Here is a 27,835-nt window from a genome sequence, read left to right on the forward strand (position 1 = left end):
GATCTCGGGTAGCCAGACCGAAGATGACCCCCCACGACCCTTGCCCTTGTAGCGTCACCTCCCCTGAACACGGAGGAACCCGTCCATGTGGAAACCGTCACGCCCTGAGCAATGGTCTGCTTTAGGGCAAAAGAGGTTTTTGCAGATGGGACTGATCAGTTCACTCTGGGTTCATCTAAAGGGAGATTATCTGGGGGTGGGGGTAAAAGCCAAGAGGAAGGCAAAGATTCGAAGAACAAGGGAGGGCTGGTCCAACACTGCTGACCTGCAGGGGTGGGGGCCATGTGGAAAGGAGATGGGAGCCAGCAGGGAAGTGGGAACCTCAGTCCTCTGACCGCGAGGAAACAAATTCTGCCAACAGGAAGGCTGAGCCTCCTGACACGAGCTTAGCCTGGGTGACGTCTTGGATTTGACCTTGCGGTGCCTGGAGATCCCAGCCACACCACAACAGACTTCCAACCCAGGAGCTGAGGACTGGGTGCCGTGCTTACAGAACGCTATCCTATGGCAAGAGAAAATGAACACAGGCCCATACCACGTTATTACCAGGGAAATCAGGAAGCATCGCAACGGCGGAGGCACTGATGTGAGATGGCAGAATTCCGTGGCACAAAAAAGTTTCTATCATGTGAGCAGATTTATGGAAAATTATACATGAGTGAATTTGTTAGCATTAAGAGACGTGGTTTTTTAAAAAGATTTTATTTATCTACTTGACAGATAGGGATCCCATGTAGGGAGAGAAGCAGGCGGCGGAGCAGGGGAGGGGAGCCTGATGTGGGGCTTGATCCCAATAACCAGGGATCATGACCGGAGCAGAAGGCAGAGGCTTTAACCCACTGAGCCACCCAGGCGCCCCAAGAGAGGTGTTTGTTCCCTAAAATACAACAATCTAATCAGGACCAGTCAGCTGACTGTGGACAAGGACAGCATTGCTACTGAAGACAACAGACACTGGCCGCGCAGGGCACACACAACTGAGAAAGAAACTGTTCAGCCAACCTCTGACCAAAAAGAACCCAGAGGTGGGGGTTTCTGAAGCTACTCTGGTCCTGAAAGCGTCGGTTGGTTCCAGGCAGCAAGAGCAGCGGTGCGGCGAGAAACCAAAGCCCCGGGCTTGCCATGCTGGAGGGCCCACTAGAGAGACCCTCCCCGCTTTCCCGCCCTTACATTCTCTGGCTCGGGCTTCGTAAACTGCTGCTTCTCCTTCTGGCTCGGGCTTCGTAAACTGCTGCTTCTCCTTCTGTCCTCTGGAGCTCTCGGGGGAGCAGTATTGGAATTATCTTGTCCTCAGCGTGAGGAAGAACTGGCCTGTTCAGACGCAGGGTCTGGGGTCCGCACGGCGGGCTGGGTCTGGGCGTGCGTCCGAACTGCTCACACTCTCTCCCTCACTCTCTTCGCCAGGGAGACTGTCCAGGAGTTCAGGCTTTGCTCACGCACTACTTCCAGCTTGCACCACCAGTCCTTCCAAAGAACCTACTTTTCATTTTATTGATCCTCTCCCCGGCGCGTTTTCTGTTTGCTTTCTGCTCTGTACTGTTTACCTGCTTCTCTCACGGAGGCTATTAGACATGTATTTGTACCTGACGCAGTAGGCAGGGAGCTCACCAGTGTCCGGGCTTCATTCAGTATAAGCATGTAAAGCAATGGCCCTCCTTGGGGGCACCTGTGTGGCTCAGTCAGTTGAGCGTCTGACTCTTGGTTTCGGCTCAGGTCATGATCTCAGGGTCATGAGACTGAGCCCCGTGTCCGGCTCCACGCTCAGCACAGAGTCTGCTTGAGAGACTCTCTGCCCCTCCCCCTACTTGTGCTAGGACTCTAAAATAAATACAATCTTGGGGGCATCTGGGTGGCTCCGTGGGTTAAAGCCTCTGCCTTTGGCTCGGGTCATGATCCCAGGGCCCTGGGATCGAGCCCCGCATTGGGCTCTCTGCTCAGCAGGGAGACTGCTTTCCCCCCTCTCTCTGCCTGCCTCTCTGCCTACTTGTGATCTCTGTCAAATAAATAAATAAAATCTTAATAAAATAAAATCTTAAAAAAAAAAGCTATCCCCCTCCTTTCAAATCCCACATCGGCTGCCTCCCCCAAGTTCTGATCCACACTGAAGTCTTTCTTGATTCCTGAGTTACTTGGAAGTGTTTGAACGTCTACGTATCTGAGTGCTATGTGGGAGACAGCCGTCAGTGCTGGGCAGGACCCATTCTCTCTTCCTCCCTAACAGCAGCACGGTGAGCAATGACGAGGTAACATGCCCAGCTCACAAAAACTACCTTTCCCAGTCTTCCTGCAGATCGTCAGGGCCACGCGACAAAGGTCCGGTCAGTGAGCGAGGACGGCATGTTCCCACTGGGACTTCTAGGAAAGTTCCACAGGAGGAGGATTCGGTTGGCAAAGACATCTTGCCCGGCCCTCTCTTCCTGCTTCAAATGCTGATGTGATGGCAGTGGCCTTGGGATCATCCCGCGCTGGAGGGGACCTTCTGGACTGCAGGCATGATCTAGAAGGGTGGGGCTGAACATAGCAGCAGCTGTGATGACCCTGACTCTGCCCCTTGGGAGAAAGAAAAGAAACCTGTCTCGGGCTCAGCTCATTACCTAATGCAGCTCCTGACACTTCTAAGAGACCACTGTGGTACTGGGGTTTTGATCACAGAATAGTCACACATCTGAGAGCATTTATAACTTAGACCAACAATAAAACGAACACTGCTTCATCCACCACCTAACCTGAAAAAGGTAGAACATTTCTAGGCTCACTGTGTTCTTGAAACTACACCTCCCTGTCTCTCCCCACCTCTCATCTCACCAAAGGGAAGCACTACCCCGGATTCTGTGATTAACGTTCCCTTTTACGGTTGGATCATGCAGTTTTGCATCCCTAAGTTATACTGCTCTACTTTGTACCCCACTATTTTTCTGCAATTGTCTTGTTTACTCCAGGTTACGAGCTAGCTCTACGCTGATGCATGGAGCTATGACTCATTTGACCTCACAGCTCTACGCTGTTCGTTGCATGAAGACACCACCATCTATCCATTCCCCCATTTATGGGTTTGTGGGTTATTTCAAGCTTTAAGCTATTACAAAATGCTGCTCCTAACACTCCTGTACGTGTCTCCTGGTAATCCATGGAACAGAGTCTCTAGGAGAGTGCTTCCGACTCTTCTGACACCACGGCATATGTAGAAAATGCCATTTACATGCACACTGGAGGAAAACTGGAGGCATGTAGCACTCTGGAGGCAGCTGCAGAGGCGGCCCACAGAAAGGCATGTTTAAGGTTCGGGGGACCAGTAAAAGGAATCACAGCAATGCCACACAGCCTGGTGGCAGAGACATGCATGACCAGGCCAATGGTGCTGGTTAAGTCCAAACTGTCTCCCAAGGGGCAGAGAGCACTTCCCACTTCCACAGTCCCATGTTAGAGCTCCCTCGGCTCCCCCTCGTCCACAAGCCCGCATGTTGTCAGACTGATGTTCTGTAGGACCAGCTGCTGTGGTCTTACCATGTTTCCTCACCGCTACGGAGATGGGGCATCTTTCTGTGCTGACTGCATTCCTAGCTCCTCTTCTGAGAAGCCTATGTACTTCTCTTGCCCATGTTTTACTGGGGAGTTTCATCTTGAACAGACGGTTTCTGGCACCCTTGATACAGTCCAGATAGTAATCATTTGGCGGCTTTATGTATTCTATAATCTCCCTGCGCGGGCTTGTTTTTCACTTTTCACTCTTCATTATTTATGACAATTAAGAGATTCTGTGCATCAGTCTTTAATGGTTTCAGTCATTTTTGGGCATCTTCTTTAAGAAACTCTTCTCTATGCTATTTGTTATTGAATAAAATAAAACCTGTTTTGTAATCAGAGACTATGCTCTATGAATCTGATGTTCTGTAATATGTGGAGTCTTATTTTCTGATCAAGCAGGAGGCTAATTTTTGCACACGTCCAGGGCATATTTGAGAATGATACACACTTTCCAATAGTTGGCTGGAAGGTGCTCTAACAGATGTCCAATAGATCAGGGATGACCAACACTGGCCGGTGGGGGATGGTAACAAATCCAGCCCCGGCCATCTGCGTACATATTGTGGCCACTTGCACTCCACAAAGCCAGGGTTAAGCAGTTGAGACAGAGACCGTATGGCCTCACGAAGCTGAAAATATTTACTATCTAGCCCTTTATAGGAGCTTGCCAACCTCTCACGTTCAAAACTGTTACCCCTGTCCTTTTATTTTTTTATTTTTTTGTCTGCTTGGTAATGGAAGAGCTGCTTTAAAATCTTTTATGACAATGATACTTTGCAATTTCTGCCAATCCTCACTTGTTATGTTACTTTATGTTGAGGCTCATTTACTGTGTGCAAATAAGTTTCAAATTGTTCAATGTTCATGGTATATCATTTATTCTACCACTAGAACAGTGGTCACTTTTTGTCCCTAGTTATTATTTGCTCTGAAATCTGCCTGGGTGACATTGTCACTCTACCAGTCTCTCTTCCTTAGCGTGAATTATTTCCACTCTTTTCTATCTTAACTTTTGGATGTGTCTCTTATATAGCATACAGCTGCGCTCAGTTATTCTGTGTAACCCGATGCGCACTTCTTAGTCAGAAAGTCTGGTCCATTCATTATGTATAGTGACACATACTTGGTTTCATTTCCACCCTCTTAGACTGTATTTTCTTTTTACCTATTTTTTCCTATGTTCTGCCCCCCTTTTTTCTTGCCTTTTTTTAAAAAAAAAATTTATTTATTTATTTGTCAGAGAGAGAGAGAGAATGCACAAGCAGGCAGAGAGGCAGAGAGAGAGCAGGTTCCCCACTGAGCAAGGAGCCCGATGTGGGACTCTATCCCCTGACCCTGGGATCATGACCTGAGCCGAAGGCAGTGGCTTAACCAAATGCACCACCCAGGCATCCCTTGCTTTCTTTTGATTAAAATTTTTGCTCCATTTTTTTTACCTAATAAAGGTTTGGTTTTTTTTTTTAAACCATGCAACATTGTCTTTTATTATGTATGGCTTTTAAAAATTATTTCCTCAATCTCTCCATACAGAGGCAAAAGAAAGTATATTATTTAACCTACAGAACTGGGAAATATTGACCACTGCCTAGAGGAGGGAAAATCAACCCTAAACAAGCTTAACCAGGAGGCCAATTCATCTGCCGACCTCCAAAAACATGGAGATGAACATGATAGACAGACTGTGCCCCATCTGAACCTTCATTCACCACCATTCGATAACCCTTCTTCAGGCCCAAATCAGCAGCACATTTCTTGCCAACAATCATTAAATGTCCAAGAAGACTTTCATCATCATCTTCTGCTACAGAAATCTGGGATATATGCTCTTGGGTATCACCAGAAAATGAGTTGGTGCTTGAGGGGAAATGTCATGGAAAGCAAGACACTGGTCATCCTCAAAAATGATTTTGGCTGGGATTTCCTTGCGAATGATCTTCCCGAAGATTGTGTCGCCACCAGGCCGCGCGGCCAGAGCCTTGGCGATCTCATCTGCCATCTCGGCCTCCCTCCCGCGTGGACGTCCTGGGCAGAAGCTCGAGAGGAGGGAGCTACCTAATGAAGTTTTAACGCTTTCACATGTTCCCCTAGCATGATAACATGAATTCTAGACTTAATATAGTCAAAAATTCCATCAGTGTCTTAACCCTCCTCTGCAACAATGTAAGAGCAACTGAACTTTTTTTTTTTTTTTTTTTTTTTTTTTGAGAGGGAGAGAGAAATGGAGCAGAGGGAGAGGGAGAAGCTGACTCCCTGTTGAGCAGAGAGCCTGACATGGGGGCTCGATCCAGGGACTCCAAGATCAACATGACCTGAGCCTAACTAAAGCAGACACTTAACCAACTGAGCCCCCCAGGCATGCCAAGCATCTGAACTCTTTCTGTCAGATTTAAACCCCTTTGCTTGCTTCTTTATTTTTATTGTGGTTTTCAATGGAGAAATACATCATCTGTTTGCAAAACAGCGCTTGAAAAATACAAGGGGTACAGGTTTTACAAAACAAAGCCAACTCCAGTCATGAGACACTATGTACATCATGTGAAAAAAACTTGTCTGATATTCAGTTAATGAAAACTAGAAAGCTCCAAGTTTCCAATGTGGTTAAACAAATAGAATTACATAAAACACTTAATAAACTAATTTTCCCGCCAACGTGTAAACAAAATGACAAGACTACATTTGTGCCTGGCAATTCCAGCCAGACCCCACAGGTCTCGCGCACACTTCACCTGACTTACTGTGGCGGAAGGGCAAGGTGACTGCACGGGGCAAAGATGTGGGCAACAGGAACACTGTGAACTTGACATCACAAAGTAGGGGTGAAAACAAAGCCTCAATTACTGCAGAGCCTAAAAGGAAGAAGACTATATTCCAACTTTGGAAAGTTAATCTAGAAGGATAGGGAAAGGGCTTAAGAAATAAATTACGGTTTCACATGAAAAATGCACATGTGGTAGAAAGGCAGGAATCAGGACCAGGCTAACCGGAAAACTGTCAGGCTCACTGTGTCCAAATTAAGACAAAACTTCAATTCATCTACATCTGCAGCCATTCACGTGTCCTAAACATGGACGTCCTGCCACTTAGTTATGAGTAGTCTTTTTTTTTTTTTTTTAAAGGAAGGCATTCCTAATCTCTTGTAGAATAAAACAAAAACCGGAAGCTACTAGATATCAAGTGCTTGCTAGGAACTATTTTGTATGTTTCCACATATAAAATTTACCGATAAATTTTAGTTATTCCTTTAAAAATAAAAATTGGCTTAAATATTTTGGAGAAGATAACTTTTTGCTACAGGTTTAAACTGGAAATTAGCTTTACTGTAAGCAGATACTCTGTGGGTGCACACAAAGTTTCTCCTCTGTAGGTCAAATAGCCATCCGAGACCGGTAACTGTTTCCCAATTCATTACTTTCAGTAAAGCTTTCATGAAATATTAGCCATGGAATCAAAATCCAGTGTTTTGTACCATATGACCACAGGATTGTGGGTTTCACATTGTGGTTAAGAATACATTAGCATTCTGGGTTGTTGTTTTTTTTTTAGGACTCTTACATACAAGCATACCTCGTACATACAAGCAAAGAGAAGGAAGGGGAAGTTAAAGGTTGTTTTTTAGGACAAATGCTTAAGGACACAAGAATATGGAGCTCTGTTAGCTATGAGACAGTATTTGCTGTGTGACTGCTGATTGTATGCACTCTAAAACAATTCCACAGATAAAACCAACATATTATTTCTTGATGGCATCCCGGCAAAACCAAAGACTTACTGATCACTGTTTCAGTGTCAGATATATACCCAATGAGCTGACATTTCATTTTAAAGGGTTAAAGCTACGTCATGGGGACCAAGCTAAATGGATGTTTGTGCTTTTTCTGGAGTTTAGTACACACTACACAAGGGCATCTGGTTTGACAGTTAATAAAGAAGAAAAATCTTTAAGAAAAAAACTAAAGTTCATCAAGCTGAAAAACTTAAAATTAGTTCTACTTTCTAATAAAAATATACATAAAGTGCATCATCAGTGTAAGGAATTTCAATACCAGTTTGTATTGCAAATTTTCCCCAACAATGCATCAAACATAAATCCAGTCCGGATGTCAGGCATGGGTACAAATATAGCTGGAGGGCTTTTTCTCTTTTCTCTTTATGGGCAGTCTTCCTTTAAAAGTTACTGTAATCGCTGCTGACGCATTTGTAGTAGTACTTCTAGCATCATATACTAACCTGGACCTCTGATCAAATTAGCCAAGTAAGGGAAGTTACCAAGTAAGGCTAAATCTAGCTTGAGTCAAATCTAGTTTGGTACCCTTCGTTCTCCTCCTTTAGCATTTGAAGACCACAGGTTGGGTTGGCAGATATAATTTATGGACCTTTGAGGTTGTTTGTATCAGTTCAATCTGTCTTTCCAAATTCTTGGTAATAGGATCTGCAGGGAGAGCCGGGATATTAGAAAGTTCTGTACTGGATGTTTGCCACAAGGCCAGCCACTGTCGGAGTAGTTTCTAATGGAGTTGTACTTGTCTCTTTATGAGTCTGTTCCTCTTCTTTTAGTTTCCTTGGTCCTTTATGAGGTGAGAATGCCGACTAGACGCCCACGATAGGATTAGCTATGTTTGTCGCAGTGCTCCCTGAAGGCCTGGGTGGATGGTTTACCAGACGTGTTGAAGAAACAACTCTGGCAACTGTGGCCTTTGGTAGTGGAAGGAGGGCTGGCTGTGAGGCAGTCTGAGGAATGCTTTCGCTTGACGCACCTCCTAAGCTTTCGCTTGGAGTCCCTTGTTGCAAGGAAACTTCAGTAACTTGTACGGCGGTCACAGATGCTGCCATTACAGCAGGAGCAGGACTGTTTCTGCCCTGAGAGCTGCCAGTCACTGGGCCGGTCTTCATAGTGCCAGCAGGTAAAGGCACAGACATGCTGTCTTCACTGTCTGTAGACAAGCCAAGGCTGCTGTCACTCAAAGCTGTTAAAGTAACACCTTCCGATGAATGGGTTTTCCGTTTCTGAAGCACATGATTAGGCAGCAGTTGATGAAGTTCCTTTCTTCTTAAATGCATTGCAGCAATTTTCATATCCATCTCAAACATCTTGCTATTTATTGCTTGCCTATAAACGGTATCTGTGAAAGACTGGATATCATAGGTGAGATCAATACTGAGAACCTCGGAGTTTTCTGGCCTTTTTAACACTAACCCAATCACCCACATCGTACGAAATTGTTCCTTGTCAGGATTTTCTTTAGGTGCCGGAAACGACTGAGGATTCACATGCGCCAGAGTAATAAATTCATTCTTCTCCAAGCTTCCAACCAGGATTCGGATTTTTGACTCCACCAAGCCCACCCATTCTAGATGTTGTTTTTCTGTTGGTGCACTTGCTAGGAGTACAATATAATGCTTATACTTTTGAAAGAAGCTTCGAGCTTCAAAAAGCTTAGACCACTCTGCCTTACTCAGCAAAATTTCATGTGTGATAGCAAGCCCTTGTTTAAACTCCTCAATCATGACCATCCTTGTTGAAACAGACACATTGTATGTGGAGTTCTGCTGTGGGTACGCTGGTGTGATTATGGGCATAAGATGGTACCTATCACTGGGATTTACTCTTGGGTCCCATACAGGCAAATTAAGATTCCGCTCTTCAGGCTCTTTCAGTAGCACTGGATTTGGCCATTCCCATTCTGAAAATACCAAGAAAAACTTACGAACAAGAGTTGATGCTATTGCATTTGGGTAGAGCTGGCAAGTTCTCGCTACTAGCATGGCCCAAGAAACACCTCCCAGGAATCCTAATATATTGGAATAGATATTGTGGCATTTGGCCCACAGTTTGATGGCTCTGAGAGTTAACCTGAAGTTGTCAATGTTTGGAACTAGATGTAAAATTTCATCTGTCACCCGGCAACCGTTAAGGCTTCTTATGCATCTAATATCTAAGTTTTTAAGCAGACTGTCATCTCTTAGGTCCAAATCTTCTGGAATAGTCTGCAGTGCCAACCTCGCAAACAAAATATCAATCTCTATACCATCAAAACACAGTTTAATAACTGGTACAAAGGCCTCCTCAACAGCCCTTAAATCTTTTACTTCTTCGTGTAGTTTCAATTTGTCATAGAATGAGGTGAAAAAGTCACTTCGATCAACATGTCTCGGCGCAACGCACAGCGCATCAATGTCAGCGCCTTTCGTGTGTACTCCTAATCTGTAAGAGCCAAACGTAAAGATTTTCCCTCCAACATTTTCAATTACAGCTTGTGGAAGGCTCTTGCTTTCACTGATTTCTCTTATCCATTCCTTTACCAGATTATTTAATTTTTCCAAAATTAAAATCCTGCGCTGCAGTTCCTCTTCCTCTTCAAAAACCCCAAAGGGCTTCAGGGTTTCAATTAACTTCTGGGTAAGTACGCAGTCAGTCTCCTTGGGGGCTGCTAAGCTGATGGGGGAGGAGATGCCATAGCGCTTGGGCGGCGGCGGTGTCTGTTGTGATCCGGAGGTTGTCACCGGAAACGGCATCATCTCTAGCGCGGGCCCTGCCACGCCAAGTCCCCCGCCACCGCGACCGCGACCTCCACGGCCGCTACCCGGGTCATGATCCGCTGAGGCGGGAGGGGCGGGGCTCCTACCAACCCAGGTCCAACCCGCTCCCTCACCACTCCCGCCGCTTCAAGCGCCTCCCGGTAGTCCCCTCTGCCCCAACATGGCGCCCGGGCCCTCAGAGAGGCGTTCTAGAACGGCCACGCACAACACGTATGCCACGGCGCCTGCGTGCCGCGCGGAGCCTCACGGGAGTTGTAGTTTCCGAGGTTCCGCCACAAAACTCCCGACAGGTGTAGGTGGTCGGGGTACGCCTCGCTCTCGGCTTCATCCGTACTGGTTACACACACCTACCGTCCAGTCCCTTGATCACCATTTTCCCATACACCTCAGATCGTCTTCCTCTCCAGGGGCAGCTTCGGGTAGCCTCTGCCCTCGGGTGCATCCTTCAGAAGCCCCTCAAAGTGAGGGTCTGCGGTGCAAAGCACCTGCATTGCGTCCTCCGCGGCCAGGTGCCTGGCCGGTGGTGTAGCTGGGTCTGCCACTCCGGGCTGACAGTTCTGTTCTTCCCAGCTGCCGCCTCTGGTTTCTACGGTCTCTGTTGAGAAGTGCCCAGTCTGGCTGACCTGCTCCCCTGTCCTTTCCTCTGGCAGCTGCAAAAATCCTCTGTGCCCTCAGTCTCCTGCGGTGTGACCACCACTAGGTGTCAAGGGGCACACGTGATTTCTGAATCATAAGATTCATGCTTTTTATTCCATGACCTCAGGAAGAAACTCAGGCATGTCCTTAGAATATGCTCCTCACACTGTTCTCTTCTCTTGATTCTCTTCATGTGGACAAGGATAAACTTTCTCATTGGGTTCTCCATGTCTCTTACCTCCTGTTTCCTCCTGGGTGGTGATCAATTCTCCAGTTGTTGTAGTTAGTCTCAGCTGTAGTTAGTCTGCTGTTTAAGCCATCACAGAAGCATCTATTTAAGTACTTACATTTTTAATTACTGGAAGCATTATCTTGTTATTTTCCACATCTTCCCTCTTTGGAAGACATTCTATTACTTCCTGTTTCCTTTCTACCTTTTATTCAGTAAACATTTCAAACTTACTTATTATTCTATAACTAGTTATAACTATTACTAATGGTCCCAATTCTTAATACTCTTAAGTATTAATTCTTAATACTCTCAAGAATCTGAGTCTAGCTTATTTTCTATGGACTCAGACAGGCATTGCTTCAGGGGTCTTATAATTTTTGGATCGTGATCTCATCTCTGGTGAGTCTGGGGATGCCTGTGTGGATGTACTTCCAAAGAGGAATCGTTTCGTCCCTATCAGATGTCCTTGTATGCTATCAAATTGTATGCTGTAATTGAATTCCTTTTCCAAGGACTAGCCAGATCACCTGAGTAGTGTGATTCTGAATCCCAAAAATACGTTAAAGGAAGAGTGGTTTTTTATTCTAGGGAAGAGTTTTCCCCACCCAGAGCCCAGATCCAGAAGGAGAACTCTGTCACCTCCTTTTACCAGCTATCAGATTCTTCCTCTCCCATCTTCTACACTCAGTGTGTCGCCCTTCAAGAGTTGCAACCATATCCAGGGGTTTCAGTTCCCACTCCCTGCCTCTTTAGGTCCTGAAGTCTCTCTTTTCTTTTTTAAGATTTTATTTATTTTATTTGACAGATAGAGATCACAAGTAGGCAGAGAGGCAGGCAGAGAGAGAGGAGGAAGCAGGCTCCCTGCTGAGCAGAGAGCCCAATGCGGGGCTCGATCCCAGGACCCTGAGATCATGACCTGAGCCAAAGGCAGAGGCTTTAACCCACTGAGCCACCCAGGCACCCCTCTAGGTCTCTTTCTTGGGCAGCTGTTAAAGTTTCTTGATTGCAAAGACCGGCAAATGCCTCCAGAACAATCATAACATAGAGAGCCAGCTAAGAGTCTGAGATTTCGAAGTACCTCTTTTTGGTTTCTTTTCACCCCTGCTGATTTACTTTATTTTCTTGGGTACTCAGCTATGCATCGTAAAGGAGATTCTTTTATATTTCAACCAACACTTCCAGGCACTTTACATAGAAAGATTTTCTAGGGTAAGTAATCCCAACATATTGTAAGAAACAGAAGTACCTATTTTTCTACCCATTTCAATATAGTTTGAATGCTCAACATTCCAGCAACACAGCTATCAGTAAGGTCTTTGGTGACTTCCATGTTGCCCCATAGGTGCCCCTATTTTCACAGCTTTAAATATCACCTATTTACAGCTTAATTTAAGCCTCTGTAACAGACCCTTTTTAAAGATTATATATACACACACACACATACATATGTATGTATGTATATGAGAGAAAGCACGTGCACGCACGAGAGAGGACAGGGGAGAGGAGCAGAGGGAAAGGGAGAGAATCCCAAACAGACTCCACCTGAGCACACAGAGAGCCCCACACAGGGCTCAATCCCACAACCCTGAGATCATGACCTGAGCCAAAACCAAAAGACAGACACCTAACCAACTGAGTCATCCAGATGCCGCATGACAGACTGCCTTCTGAGCTCCAGATCTGTATTCTGACTTCCTGTCTACCATTTCCATTGAACATCTGAAACTTAACCTAGTCCGAAGAGAGCTCTTACTCCTCCCTCCATAATTTGTTTCTCTCTCAGTCACCATTTTAGTAAATGGCATCTCCACAAATGCGCACGCCAGCAACTGGGGAGTCGTTCTCAACACCTCCCTCTTTCTCAAACTCACCATCGAGTTCATTTACAAATATTGTTGATTCTGCCGCCAGAATATATTTGGGGTTCATACACTTCTCTCTGCCTGTTCTCTCACAACTCTACTTGAGGTCACCATCAACTCTCATCTAAACTCCTATAATAACTTAATTAACTGCCTATTACGGACTTTTTCAAGTATTTTCTACGAGGAGCCAGAGTGGTGTTTTAACCCCTTCAGTGGCCTCCCATTATACTTAGTCTAAAATCTAAGATACCCAACAACCCAGGTTCGTCTTCCCCTGACCATCTCACCAGCCTCAGTGCCCACAGCTTCCCCCCATGCTCCAGCCACACGGCCTTCTTCCAGTGCTGAAGGCACTGAAGGCAGTGCCTTGCCTTTGCTTCACTGTCTCACATCCCTGAGTCTGCACACAATGCTCTTCCCTCCGCCCAGAAAGCTCTTCTGGCTCCACAGGTGTCCACTACTCTTCACCTGGTTAATATGTTGTCATTCTTGAGACTGGCTTAAAATTTACCTCCTCAGAGAGAATTTTCCTAACCTTCATGCTCGACTAGCACATGTGCTTTTCTTCCACAGCAGTGACCACAGTTGGTAATTACGTTTTCCATGTGATTGTTTCTTTGCCTTTGCTTCCCACTAGACTCTCCGCTCCTTGAGAACATGATCTATTTGTTTTTTCCCGGCTATCTATATATACACCCGGTCAGGCACCAATGGAGTAGCGCTCAGCAAATATTCGCTGACAAATGAATGAATGAGCACGAAAAATAAAATTCTTTCTCCTTTGAGTCACTGGTAATCAACATCCAGAAGACTCGTTTCTTGGATTTTGATTAGGTAGAGGTCAGTTTCCGATCTACATGTTGCAACCCAATTCATTTCGGGGCTCGGTTCGTAGCTACTTATCCCCGTTGGCTACAGGGAGTTCCTGTGGCCTCATGACTCCAGCAGCCCACGACACTACAGCACCTTTTGATGAGGGAGGTGTCCGTGGGTCAGGGGCTCATACTCAGTGCCTGAGGATGGGGAAGGGCCACACAAGGAAGTACACCACTGTCACAGCAGCCTCTCTGGAAGAAGCTGGGGTCCAGCAGTGCTTACTAAGAAACCAAGTGGACGTGTCTACAAGCCAGAAGTTCTGTTTCTGGAGAATACCATCAGAGAACTCTGGAAGGACCCTTAAGAGGATGGATGTACCATTGTTCATTGTAGGATGAAGCTGGATTTAACCTGAGTGCCCGTGATTTGGGGAACGGATAATGTGGTGTATGTAAATACATGGAAATGATGGAAAACTATGCTTCCGTCAAAAGCGACAAACTGAAATTTACAGCACCACAGGGAGATATTAATCTTATCATGCAGTGTCCTTAAAATTAAACTTTGATAGGGCACCTGGGTGGCTCAGTGGGTTAAGCCTCTGCCTTCAACTCAGGTCATGGTCTCAGGGTCCTGGGATCGAACACCACATCGGGCTCTCTGCTCCACAGAGAACCTGCTTCCCCCCTTTCTCTGCCTGCCTCTCTGCCTACTTGTGATCTCTGTCAAATAAATAAATAAAATCTTTAAAAAAAAAAGTTTGAACTTTGATATAGTCAAATCCATCTACCTTTTCCCCTTGCAGTTTGTGCCTTTTAAGCCTTCTGTGAAGTCTTTCCTTCTCTTAGCTGAGGCCAATTATCCAAACACCAATTACAAAATCCTTTCCCCACTACCTAGGAGGCAATCTACATTGCACCAAATTCCCATTGGGTCAGTCAACATAGGTCTGCCTCTGCCTTCTCTATCCTGTGCCCTCCATCTGCTGGGAAATTCCTGCCCCTAAACCACATGTCTGAATTACCGTGGTTTTAAAACACGTCTCAGAGCTGAGGAGGCCAATCTCCCCCATGCTCATCTTGTTCAAACCGATCTTGGGCATCTGAGAACCAGGCTCCTTTCACAAAGATGGACTCAGTCTGTGCAAGGACAGCACAGCAAAGGTGAACTTAGGACTCACTTATGCTTTCACTCCATACGCATCCGAACATGTGTTCAAGATCTCTGGCGACATTTCTGCCACTACAACCATCAGAAGGAAAAAAAAGGAGTTGACTAGCATTCTCTGTTTATTATTATCTAAAACCAGTGAGAGACACTGTGCTATATGATTTAAATATATCCCCGGCAAGCTTTCCCCAAAATTATAAGACCCTTTTGGGAACCAACAGATATCAACCTGCTTTAAATGTTAATAAAACACAGTTGTTAGTATGTTAATACTTCTTGGATATGCTTCACATGGTTGGCTGGACTAAATGAGGTTTCTCTTTCCATTTAACCAGATTCAAAATTTTGGTTTTATGTCTACCCGTTTCAAGACAACTTTAAAGAGGTTGATGTGCTTTGGTCCAATTTGGTACAACCCAGAAGGGATCAAGAACCAGTGGATTTGTTATACTAGGCACAAATGCTGGCTAATGGGTTTGTTTGTTTTTAACATACTTCTTCCAGAATTTTAAAATCAGTTTCGGTAAAACTGTAAAGAGGTTTTAGAAAATGAGTTAAGTGTTATTTATAGAATCACTAGTTACTAGTGACAAGCAATTATCACCCCCTCTCACCATGTGAGCATCCCAGTTGGGGGCCAAACATGAAGAAAGATGAGGAACCGGGGATCTGAGGGCTGCCAGATGTCTGGTGTTCCTGCTCATCCCCCACCCCGACACCTAACCCCTCCGGCCCCAGCACCCCGGGGGAGCCGGCACGCCTGCACACACACACTCCTTTTCACTGCCTAAATTCCTGCCCTGCAGTGTCCACCCTGGCCACTTCGCCAATCCCTCTAGTTTACAGCTTGTTAACATTTTACACCAGTTCTGACCTCCCACTGTGGGTTTGGAGGTAAGCTTTGGAGGTTCCCTGTATAATGTGGCCGGAAGTCCCCGGGGAGGCGAGGGTGCTGCTGGCCGGGCCCCCAGTGGGCGCGACCCAGCTCAGGGGAACAGGACTGTTAGGCCACCTCCAACACTGCACTTCTTTTTTTTTTTTTTTTAATTTTATTTATTTATTTGACAGACAGAGATCACAAGTAGGCAGAGAGGCAGGCAGAGAGAGAGAGAGGAGGAAGCAGGCTCTCCGCTGAGCAGAGAGCCCGATGTGGGGCTCGATCCCAGGACCCTGGGATCACGACCCGAGCCAAAGGCAGAGGCTTTAACCCACTGAGCCACCCAGGTGCCCCCCAACACTGCACTTCTTTGTGAAACTGAAGGTTCTGGACTTTTTAAAAATCTACACAAGGAATTAAAGATGAGACAGGTATAAGCAAGTAACCATTTGACTTTATGTTCTCTTTGAATTAAAAATTCTCAAAAATGTCTAAGCTCAATGACTTTAGACTGATAAAAAGAGTTAGCAGTTGTCTTGCTTTTCATCAAACCACGTAAAATAAACTCTGCCCACAATGATTCTATCTCTGTGACTATGCTTAAAGGAGTCTCACTCAAGACTCACAAGGCAGTCACCCCCCAAATAAAAGGAGACGAAACCCCAGATTGCCTCTTTTATCCTGAGAGAAGTTCTTAAAGAGCAGATTCATTGCAGAAGGAAAATGTCAAAAGCACGGGGAGGTTGGGGGATGTGTGAGGATGGAACTCATGATGCACAATCCATGAGTGGGGACAGCGGAGGGCAGCCCCAACATTTCTGCCACTGGCAGGGGGGTGTGGGGGTCCAGGCTCCGTCTGCCCATCTGTGGATGGAAAGGTTTAAGGAACCACACACCAAAGTCAGGTGCTCAGAGTCATGTATCTGCCACCACCAGCCACTCACACTGGGCCTGAAGGAGAGGGGAGGTGGGCAGCTTGTACCGTCAGGTGCCCAAGGGGCACAGTCACTCAAACGACAGCTTGGACCAGGGACCGCCGCCCAATCGGCACACCACCCTCTCTCCTCCCCGTCCCCAACCCCCAGCAAAGAAAATGGACTCTAACTCTGGAGTCTTAGACACAAGTGGGAAGTGGGACTCAGGGAGGAGCTTGCTCCCCTTGCGGGCAGCAGTCCTTCAACAGGCACTTAATGAGCCCCTACTGTATGCCCCACACTGCACAGACCCTTGTATGGTGGTTGGTCACAAGCCCGGAGGCCGAGAGGCCATACAGTGGGATGGCCTGCACACCTCGGGTCAGAGGCTCTAAGCTTGCCTCCTTCACAGAGGACACCCGAAGCAGGGAAGGAGCCCCCATGTGCAGGGACTGGAACAATGCCGAGCCTCCGAGGGCCACGCAGGCCACACAGGAATCCACAGGCAGGAAAACAAGCCCCGCATGTCACCCTTAAGTTACTGGGCTTTCAAGGCACCCAAGTCCCTCCGTGAGCCACAGAGAGCAAGCGTGGCCTGAGGACCATGAAGGCACATGGCCACGTTTCCACATACAGGAAACATTGACCACCGGCCCCAGTGGTCAAGCACTTGCTGTGGCCAACAAACTAAGCTCAGGCCGCTGGGTCCAAACTGGTGCTTCCCAGTCCAGGACCATGTTTGCCCCCAGGGACACCCGCTAATGCCAGAAGACATTTTCAGTTGCCACAGCAAGAAGGGGTGTTGCTGGCACCTAGCGGGCAGAGGCCTGGAACTACAAACTACCCTCCGGTGTACAGGTCGGCCCTCGCAGCAAACCACGGACCGAAAACGTCAGTGAGGCCAAGGCTGAGAAATCCAGGCTAAACACACCCTTCAGGAACCTTCACTCTCCCCCTCCCAAGCCACTGATAGAGACCACATGGCCCAGCTGTCACCCCTCCCCAAAGTGTGCAGAAGTGATCACTATCTCCGTGTCAGTGACAGGACCCAGAGCCCTGTCCGAAACACCAGCCTCCTGGGAATATGTGAGTGGGAGAGGCCCTGCTGCCCCGCCTACGCAGCCGCCTCTCTCCCGGAGCGGATGCACAATATTTTGATACTCTGGAAATCAGGGGGAAGCTGGCAGCTGTGAAAAGACAGTGTTTATGAAAACAGAACCCAGAGTGCCTGAGTGCATTACTATGGGTGCAGAGTAGTGGTCCAAACGGTGAAGGGGAGCCCCAGGAAGTGCCTGGCGCACCCTTTCACGCCCTGATTCAGAGGGGACCCCCCTGAGTTTGCAGGAAGAGGGCCACTCCCGGCAGCTGCTTAGCTCCAAAGAGCCACCAGGACGCACACTCTGGACACTGGCTAAGCGAGCCCCGACCCCCAGGCCGCATGAAGTCACGTGCACACTGCACACACTGGTGCACACAGATGCACACATACACACACATGCATATGTGCACATGCAGACGGTCTCTTCCCTTCCCCAGCACTCTTCCCAGACGAGGCAGACTGCTGCTGGCTCACGGGAAGAGTAGGGACAAGCTGGCCTGCTTCTGGGGGAAGGAGGAGAGCAGAGAAGCGTGGAGCCCCGCAGTGCAGGGGAATTCAGCAGGGGCCCACATCCCCCCATCCCCTCCACACCCCGCCCCCCGCAGCCTCCTGGCCACACACAAGGCCAGCGAGGCGCCCCCTCTCTAGAGGACAGGCAGGCACAGCAGGGGCTGGGGGAGGTGGGGTTCGGCAGGAGACACCGGGCAAAGTCTGCCGGAGCAGGCAGACCAACAAGCTTGAGATTCCTTCTCATTATCGGACTTGGCCCAGAATCGTCAACACACACAGAACATTCGCTGCGGCTCCTGGGGGGCGGCTCAGACGACCCACAGCCTCCACATGCCTCCCTGCACCGTCTCGCCCATCACGGGCATGGGGGGTACAGCATGGCCAGGGGTCCCAGAGTGCCCTGACCACACCCCAAGGGAAGGCCGGCAACTTCCCGGGGTCCAGGAGGCCTGCTTCAGGCAGGTAACACAACCCGCTTCCAGCCCGGAGAAGTGTGTCAGTGAGACTGCTCCCGTCAATAGACTCTTTATTTGAAAGGTTTTGCAAAACCAGCACCAGGTTGAATAGGCTGTGGGCAATCAGGCCTTCTCTTGCCTCGGCTCACATAAAGGCAGGCCATCTGCAAGGGGCTGGTGAAGAAGGAGACAGAGTCCCATGTCCTACAGATGGCATCTGGCCCCAGGGCCCCACCAGCCATCACCTGTACGACACAGAGCCAGCTTTCGAAGGCCCTGGCCGGGCACCCAGGGCAGAGTGACCCCTGTGCCCTTCACTCAGCAGAGAAAACACCAGGTGAGACAGTGACCAGGAGCTGAACACCAGTGCAGGCCCTCAGCATGTCTGCCTGGCCTGGTGGGAGGCAAGGCAGGACCAGATAAAAAACCAAAGCCTGGGCCTGCCGGAGGGCTGGGGAACTCGGGGTGCTGGTCCAGGGAGGCTTGAAAACAACAATACAAACGACACCCAGGCCTGCTTGTGATTCTCACCATGTGCCAGCAACTCCCAGAGCCGTCAGGGGTAATTCCGCCCCCATCAGAAGGACCCCAGCTCTGTCCTCAGCTCAGTTCTGCCTGGAAGCACACGGAACAGACTGCTTGCCACATACAGGAAACACTAATAACACGCAACTATGACCCCCTGCACGTCTGCCACGCACCGTGCTAAGCGCTTTACTGTATCACTAACGCCCATGATGCTGAAGTCATGGCCCCATTCTCCAGATTGGGAAACCAAGGCCACAAGAGACAAACTAATTTTCCCAAGGTCACAGAGGGCCACTGCTGCTGAATGTCAACCATGGCCCCCTCTGGACTGTGAGACTCAGAGGTTCCCATCAGGCCCGAGTGACTCCAGCCCCTGGGAGACCCACCGACCCCCACCCCACCCCCTGCTCATCTCTACACACTGAAAGTACAAAGCAGGCCCCGGAGCAGAAGCAGGGCTAGAGAGAATGAGCATTTGCAACACCTCGGGGACACACACAACAGGTCAGGAGGGCTCAGGGCCCCTTTCAGCCCCGGGACATCATGAAATCAAACGACAACACAGGGCCACACAGAACAAGTCCCTTCTTTACACAGAGCCACCATTTTCTCCAGGAAATTAAGAAAAAAACAAATACAACTTAAAATACATTTAGGAGTCTTTTACCTTTGAAAAAAATTATTGTTTATGGTGTTCACCTATTAACATAATCAACTTCCCACCAACTGAACAAGAAGCAGACACAGAGCGGCGGCCCATAGGCCTCCAGCAGCCCCAGGCACCCACAGACCCAGGCCCACCCAATGCACCCCGTCCCCTCTGGAGACCCGACTTCCTCCCTTGTCCTTCCACCAGCTCGTCCCTGAGATTCCAGACTTCTCTAACGCACCCGCCACCCGCCGGGCCCCAGAGCACGTGGTGCGCCCGGCTCTGACCGCAAGACTAAAGCACCAGCCCCCAGTCCTGCAGGAGAGACGGACCGCAGTCTCCAAAGGAGCTTGAATTAAAGCGGGAAATCTATGAAGTCCTTAAACGCCGTGATAGAAAACTCAGCCTGGTATTCCTGAGTTTTCCCCCAAACAGAGCTCCGAGCCTCTGGCTTCCTGTTCTCCCCAGGCCCGGCCGCTCTCCCTGAGGCTTCTCCCCATCCTCACCTGCGGTCATGGTGTCCACGTCCTTGGCTGCCAGCTCCTCCACGTCAGACTTCTTTCTTAGCTCAAACCTCCGGGACAAGCCTTCTCGGGGTTTCCATAATTCCTGGATCAAGAGGGGCTTCTCGTTATCTCCAAAGACCCGAAAGCACTCAGCCTGCCACTGCTGCCCCGAGCCGCCGGCCTGGCCCACCACGTCGCACAGCACGTACTGGCTGGCGCACTCGGGGCTCAGGGCGTAGCGCTCCAGTGCCTCCTTCACCAGCTCCTGGGCGCTGGACATGCAGGTGGCCAGGACGCTCTTGTAGTGCGTTCCCGTGCAGACGCTGTCCCCGAACACCTTCAGGACCCCAGGGGCCGAGAGCTGCGTGGAGAGTTCCGCGGGGTCGTCGCTGGCACCCAGGCTGGAGAAGGTGGTGTCCAGGTCCCGGTACTTGTAGCTCAGCGTCCTGGACAGCATGCTGGACAGCAGCTGGCTCTGCCGCTTCAGCTTGCTCTTGGTGGGGGGAGACATGATGAAGTGGGCCCCATAAAACATGGCGGGCCCGTCGTCATGGACAATGGCGGGTGGCTCTGGCCAATGGCACGGAAAACACTGCGTCCTGGGAGAAAAACGTCAGGTGGGTCAGCATCGGCCATCGAGTGGCAAGAGCAAACGAGGCTCAGGTGAGTCTAGCGGACATAAGGGGTCATCCAGGGCCTCACGTCCCAACCCAGCTAGCAGCACGCTCCCTCCGGCCACCAGAGCACCTAAATCGCAGGGACCGCGGGGGACAAAGCAGGTTTGAACAACCTGAGTTGCCCTTCAAGGAAAGCCATTACCGGGAAGCATGAAGAGGTCACCAAGAGGTAAGCCCCGCTCTGCAATGGGGTTCTGATGTCTGCGGAGAGCCAGGCGCATGCGCCCTGTGGCAGGCAGCCAGGAAACAGGCCCCGGGCACGTGGATGAGCGGACTTGTCCAGCAGAATTGCGACAGGGCTGGCGCTGTCCCGTGGGAGGCAGCCCACAGAGGGTAGCAATGCTCATTGCCTTAAGCTCAGCCTCTCCTACACCATAACCCCTAATACGCAAAATTAATCACAAACACCAACGGAACTAAAAAAACGGGCAAAGACACGGACACATTAACAGAGTGATCGGACACCCGGAACACAGATCCCCCAAAACGCGGCTCCTCGATGACTGGTCCTGGCTTGAAGGAGCTGCTTCCCTGGGGCAGCTGCTCTACAACGTCCACGCGACCACAATGGACACAAAAGGGCTCTTCCAGAACCAGCGGAGGCATGACTGGAATGTATGCATCCCACCCACTGCATCCAGCCTGGTATTCAGCCATACAGTCCAGCGATACAGTCTCACTGGACAAATCAGAAGACAGCTCTGGGGCGCTGTGGTGTGTCATAAAATCATAATTCCATGCACCTAGAGCTCGAAGGGCTTAGGATTCTAAAGAGAGAGTTTACCAGGCTCTCCCTGCCCAGGAGCTGTGGGAGCAGGAGGGCAGCCTCGGCTTCCTAAACACCGAAGCTTTGCAACAAGTCGGGGACACTGAAAAACCACACCCATCCATCACCCAGCCACCCTACATTCAACTCCTGTGCTCTTGTCCTCGCCGAAGAAACAGGAGGCAGACTAACCCAGAAAAGTCTATCCTCTCGAGGCTCTGCAAAGAATGGCCCAGGTCCCAGTGAGTACAGCAGTGGGCCACTGTCTCTGGGACAAATGTCAGCACTCAGCCAGTGTCTGCAGTCCTGACCCACTGCCGGCTCCATAGGCACCAGAGAAGGCTTTCTGGAAGCGAAGCTGTGTGCTTAGGGCAGGAGAAAGTCACTGAGGACCCCTTCCAACCAAAGGACCCACACTGACCCCAAGGGAGCCCACAGAGGACCTGCGCTTGGGCCTCCTGCTAGCTGTCCTCTAGGCTTCCGTCACGTTCTCTAAGTCCCTCACTCCGTCTGGGATGGAGAGTCTGGCCGAAAGTGTGGAAGCAGACCTGCCATTCAACTCCTCTAGGACCAGCCTGGGTCTGTCCACCGCCGCACCCTCAGAGAATACCAAATGCTTCAGAACCTTCTGACAGCTTCATGCGCCAAAGGCCAAAGACGAGGTTCCAAACACTGACGCCTGCCCCTCGGGGGTGGGCGGGGGACACTCCTGTCCTGTAGCCTATCATTTGTGCCCCCCCCAAAGCTCTTTAGCACATGCAGTCAGTGTCCTCAGCAGAACAAGCCTATGGGGCTCTCTGTGGCCTCCATGAATGGCTCTAGAAAGGCTTCGTTTCTCTCCTCCTGAGGAATGTGAGACCCATCTCCTTGTGAAATCCTAAGGAGGCCAGAGCTGGCCCCGGCCCCCACCCCCGCACCCCCCTGCATGGGCCGGTCAGATACAACTGAGGCCTTTTGGCTAGAGCCTGCATGCTAAGTTCGTACGCCACATCCGCAGCCCATTCCCACTCGAGCCTTCCGCGTTACACAAGTGTTACACAACGTGCCTCTCAGGACACCCCGGCTCAGAAGCCTCTGGGTCAGCACCTTCTCAAAGGACCTGAACCCTCCCCAGACTCTCTGCTTACCTGGCCGCCTCCTTCAAGCACAGGTCCCAGGGTCTCCGCCCAAACCCAAAGTGGCCCACAGGCTTGGAAGCTGCTGCCTCTTGAGAAGGGGTCTGAATTTGAACTTAAATACGATGCCGTCAAAAGACTGCAAGAAAGGCCCCCAAGGTGCGGCGTAGAAGGGACTGCTGTGCCTGGCACGGGGGCCAGGTTCTGTATTAATTCTGCCTTAATAAACAAGAAATAGAAACTGACCCAGCTGCTAGGTCCCCACCCAGGGCCTCAGAAGTGAGCTCCCCCCCCCCCCTTCTCTTCAGCAGGATTCCAAGGCAAAGTTCGCAAAAGCACATCAAGAGCAGAGAAAATGTAGGACAGACTGTGATCTGTTCTCTTCACGAGCGCCTTCTTAAGCCCCAAGAAGTCCCGGCAAACACAGACCCGGGTCTGTTTGGTCTATCTGGTCAGGAAGCCTTTTTCTCCCCATGGTCACTCCCTCTGTGGCCATCTTCAGAGAGCAGCCCCCCCTGACGGCGGCCACGTGTCCCCTCGCCAACGTCCTCCCTGATTGCAGAATGCAGACGACAACCTATTTGTCCCCCTGTGCCGCCGGACGGTCCCTAGCAAGGCCAGGAGCGCAGGCACACCCTCCAGAGCAGGGCGCGCCCTGGGTAACCCGATCTGGGTTTTGGAGGCATGACCTGCCCCTTCCCCTTGCTGCCCACTCCTCTTCCACACAAACATTTGGGGGAAACACGGGCCCAAGGGTGTAAGACACTTGCTGTTGCTTCTCTCGGGCGATGTTTTTCTCTTGTTCTCCAGAAAGAATCCAATTTCTGATGAAAACAAGCTCAAGTCACACCAGTGAGTGCAACGAGCGAGGTCAGAACCGGGCTGATGAACTGGGTGGAGGCACATGGCCGGCCCAACGCCGCAATGTGGAACTCATTAGAATTTCCACCAGGACAGGGAAGGAAGAGAGTAGACTCTCAGGCTCGGCTTTGTCCCCACCCTCCATAAATCCTACCTTGACAGCTCTAGCCAGAGCAGTGCTGTCAATTACAAAAATAATTTAATCAGATGTAATTCTGACAGGCTACCCTCTGGAGAGGTGACTTTTCCCACCAATGGGATGAAGGCTCCTCTCTGGAATGCACAAGAGGTACTAACTGGAGACACCTGTAATCACCCTCCACTTGCAAATTCTTTTGGGCAATTCAGATTAACCACTTAACAGGGTATGTGGGGGGTGCTGAGCAGGCGGGTCTGCAGCTCCCCCCCACCTTGGTCCTAACCGACCGGCTCCCTGATGGGAAATAAGCCAGTTTCTTCCTGGGTAGGGGGTGGGGGGCGGGCCGAGCTCCAGCTCAGCATCTGTTTTCTTAGCTGCACTATTTGTCGAGGGGCTGGAGGTGGTACAGAAATAGCTGGGAGACAATGCTTTCAGCTGGCACACGAGTGGGAAACGCGCTGCTATGTGAGCAGGGAAACCAGGACCGGCTGTGCGCCCGGGGGGTATGTCACGCCGACCCTGGAAGGAGGGCGCAGACCCCCCCATGCCCTGCTCCCCGGCAGCGCCCGCGCTGCCAGACCTCCTCGAACGGACCACCAGGGAGACTGGGGTGCCCTGCAGCGGAGGGCCAGACTCCCGGGTCTCGGGGGACCGTGGCCGCAGCCGAACCCTGGAACCCGCAGGGCCCGGCCGCCCTCGCCCGCGCTCGCCCCCCCTCCGGGTCCCACCCCTCTACCCCCGCCGGGGCCGCGCCGGGGGCCCGACAGTGGCCGGTCTCCATGACAACCGGACAAGCCCGGCCGGAACGGCCCCGGAGATGCCCCGTGAGGGCCCCGTTGCCCCAGCGCGCGCCCCGCGGCCTCCCCGCCGGCCAACTCTGCGCCCCGGGGCCCTGGCCGCCGCTCCTCGCGCAACCCGCGCTTACCTCCGCCACAGCCCGCCGCCGCCGCCGCGTTCCCGCGCGGCTCCCACACCGCCGTTAGCCCGCGCCCCCGCCCCACGCCCCGCGCGTGGCGCGGCGCCTCCTGCCGGCCGCCCAACGGACGGGGCGGGGCCTGCAAGGGGCGGGGCCTGTGGGGGCGGGGCCTCCTGCCACCCCCGCCAACTGCTGGGCGGGGACTGGTGGGGTGGGGCAGGGCCTGCTAGGGCGGAGCGAGGCTTTCCCCTGACAGCCACCTACCTAATGAACGAGGGTTAGACCTCGAGGGGGTGGAGCCTCGAAGGAGGGGCGGGGCTCGTGAGGAGTTGGGCTGAGCGCCAGCGCCACCTGCCGGCCAATTAATGGATGTGGGCGTGGCCTCGAGTATAGGGGCGGGGTCCCCGGGGGGCGGGGCTGGCCGCTGAGAGCCAGGACCAAAGCAGCCAACCCCTGAACGCAGGTCAAGGGGTGGACCTCCGCAGGAGAGGCGGAGCTGTGCTATGCTCTAGTGCCCCTGGCTGGTCTAAGGCCTTGGGGGACCGGTGGGCTGTTTTGTCCCAGGCCCAGCAAAAGGAGGGAAAAAGACAAAGCAAACGATTACCAAAAAGGGAACAGACCCAATATATGAACAGCTAAGACCCTGAAAGTGTCCCATTTCCCAGAAAACCTGTCTCCACCCAGCAGCCAGAGTGTTAAATAACAAATCAAATAATGGCACTTCTGCTTAAAACGATGCAAAACGGGGCCAGGTCAGCTCCGGGGCTCTGGCCCAACGGCCCTCTTTGGATAACGTGTTTCAACAGAAGCTCACGTCCTTAGTAGTCTAGCATCAGTCCTCCTGCTGGGGTTTCAGCTTGGGGAAAGACTCATCCCTTTGTCCACACCCGGGGCATTCACCTGGTCTTGAATGTAGATGCAGAATTCTGACCCTGGCAGTGAACATTTTTGCTGACAGCTCGCTATTGGGGTAGAAAGTCTTGTAAGAGTGACTTCCTATATGCAAGAGGAAAGGGGCGGGGGGACAGTCATTAATGGACTACCTACTGTGTCATCTCACCTAGAGCTCACGTTGACTCGTGGGAGGCAGATATTTTTTCTGCCACTATTCAGATGAAGAAAAAAAGGTTCAGAGAGACCAGACAGAGGTAGAGCCCAGAACTGAGCTTGGATTATAGAAGACCCTTTATAGGACTCCCCACATACCACGACCCCCCCCCCCCCAACCTCGACCCTCAACAGGTAAATATCAGGGCTGGAAGGAGAGCCTGGGGTTAGTTCTGTGTTCTCCTCCTAAGGTACTTCTTGGCATGACCCAGCCCCTGCATTCCTCTTCAACAGATGTTGGCTGTCGTTTTTGTAAATAAAGTTTTATTGGAACACAGCCCCACCCATTTGTTTATGTCTTGTCTATAACCATTGTCACGCAACAGAGAGTTTACAGCCTGGAATAACATAAAGGAAATACTATTCTCTGGTTCTGTACAGGAGTTGCGTGGCCCCTGTTCTTCGGGATCTCATAATGCCAACTATATGGGATTACTACACTGTTTCACATGTCTAGATCTTGGCTCAGGCCTTGGAACACTTTTTCAACTTTCCCAACTGTATTAGCTTTCTGGACCTGCTGTAGCAGAACACCACACGCTGGGCAGCTGAACCTGCAGACATTCATTCTCTCACCGTCTGGAGGCTAGAAGGCCAAGATCAAGGCGTCTTGGCTTCTCCCAAGGCCTCTGTCTTTGGCCTGGGGATGGCTCCGCTCTCCCCAAGTCCTCACGTGGACGGCCCTCTGGGTGTGTCTGTGTACTAATCTTCTAAGAACGCCAGTCATAGTGGATTAACACCCACCCCAATGACCTCGTTTTACCCTAATCCCCTCTTAAAGGCCCCATCTGCCAATCCAGTTGCGTTCTGAGGCATTGGGGGGTCAGCGCTCCAACCCATGGATTTTAGAGGGACCCAGTGCAGCCCTCACACACATCTTCGCCCCTCCTCCAATCCCCACTCTTCCTTTAGGACTCAGATTTGGTGTTTTGGTTTTTTTTAAGATTTTATTTAATTATTTGACAAAGATTGCAAGTAGGCAGAGAGGCAGGCAGGGAGAGAGAGGAGGAAGCAGGCTCCCAGCCGAGCAGAGGGCCCGATGCGGGGCTTGATCCCAGGACTCTGGGATCATGACCTGAACCGACGGCAGAGGCTTAACCCACTGAGCCACCCAGGCGCCCCTCAGATTTGGTGTTTATAGGGTAGTCAACCTCCAAGGGGATCCCCAAAGGGCCCTCCAGCCTCAGCAGCCCTCAGACGGATGCCGTCCTGACCGTCAGGCTGACTACATCTCCCCAGGGTCCATGAGCCAGACCCACCCAGCAGAGCTGCTCCCAAATGCCCAACCCTCAGAAACCGCAGGATGAGAACAGTTTCTTATTGATTTAACCCACTGGTCTGGGGACAGTTTGTGACGCGGGAATAGATAGCTAATACCTTTTCCGGGAAGGGCTCCCTGTCCTCCAGACTTGGACCTGCACCGCTCTCCTGTGCTCCCGGGTTCGCATTCTATCAAACCCTGCCTACCTGGCCTGCTGCCCGCTCTATGACCCCTCCAACCCAGCACTCCAGCCACGCAGAACTTCTGTTCTCAAACGTGTTCTGTAAAGGCAATCCCCTCATTTGCCTTGGTTACTGCAATACTGGATGCCTAGCAGGTGCTCAATTAAATACTGGCTAAATGAGTAAACAAAGGAATTGATAGATTGCCACCCATCTCCTTCTCGTTCCTTCAGCTGGAGGCTTATCAAGGGCTAACAACTGAGTTTTATTCATCTACCCCAGGCCCATGGGCAGGTGAGCAAAATAAGTTTTTGAGCTGCAAGATTGAATGTCTTCGGAAATCCAGGGAATAAAACAGAGTGTTGAGCTGCCCCACTATGGCCACCAGAGGGCGACAGAGACCGGAATATCATCAAGGAACAGCGCTGGCGGTCCAAATGCAGGGTTCCCAAGAGATGACCTGTTTAGAGGCAGAAAGACAGGGCTCCTGTC

General features: G+C 50.6%; 2 protein-coding genes and 1 pseudogene across 4 annotated transcripts in view; all 3 read right to left on the bottom strand.

The window, feature by feature from the left end:
* RADIL (Rap associating with DIL domain) overlaps positions 1 to 24,911 on the bottom strand; it is a 65,932-nt gene extending 41,021 nt beyond the window's left edge. For all 3 annotated transcript variants that reach the window (XM_059414334.1, XM_059414333.1, XM_059414335.1), the window contains exons 1-2: positions 24,803 to 24,911; positions 20,320 to 20,918 (exon numbers count right to left, since the gene is read on the bottom strand). In XM_059414334.1, the coding sequence (XP_059270317.1) occupies positions 20,320 to 20,854 (535 nt within the window). In that variant the 5' untranslated portion in view covers positions 20,855 to 20,918; positions 24,803 to 24,911. The remainder of the gene's footprint in view (positions 1 to 20,319; positions 20,919 to 24,802) is intronic.
* Positions 5,076 to 5,554, bottom strand: LOC132026452 (adenosine 5'-monophosphoramidase HINT1-like; annotated as a pseudogene).
* PAPOLB (poly(A) polymerase beta) lies at positions 5,610 to 10,227 on the bottom strand. Its single transcript, XM_059414332.1, has one exon. It carries the CDS (start codon positions 10,039 to 10,041, stop codon positions 8,113 to 8,115), a length of 1,929 nt encoding a protein of 642 aa, XP_059270315.1. The 5' UTR covers positions 10,042 to 10,227; the 3' UTR covers positions 5,610 to 8,112.
* Positions 24,912 to 27,835: the final 2,924 nt, after the last annotated feature.

The sequence above is a fragment of the Mustela nigripes genome, chromosome 11 (assembly GCF_022355385.1).
Source record: "Mustela nigripes isolate SB6536 chromosome 11, MUSNIG.SB6536, whole genome shotgun sequence".
NCBI lineage: Eukaryota > Metazoa > Chordata > Mammalia > Carnivora > Mustelidae > Mustela > Mustela nigripes.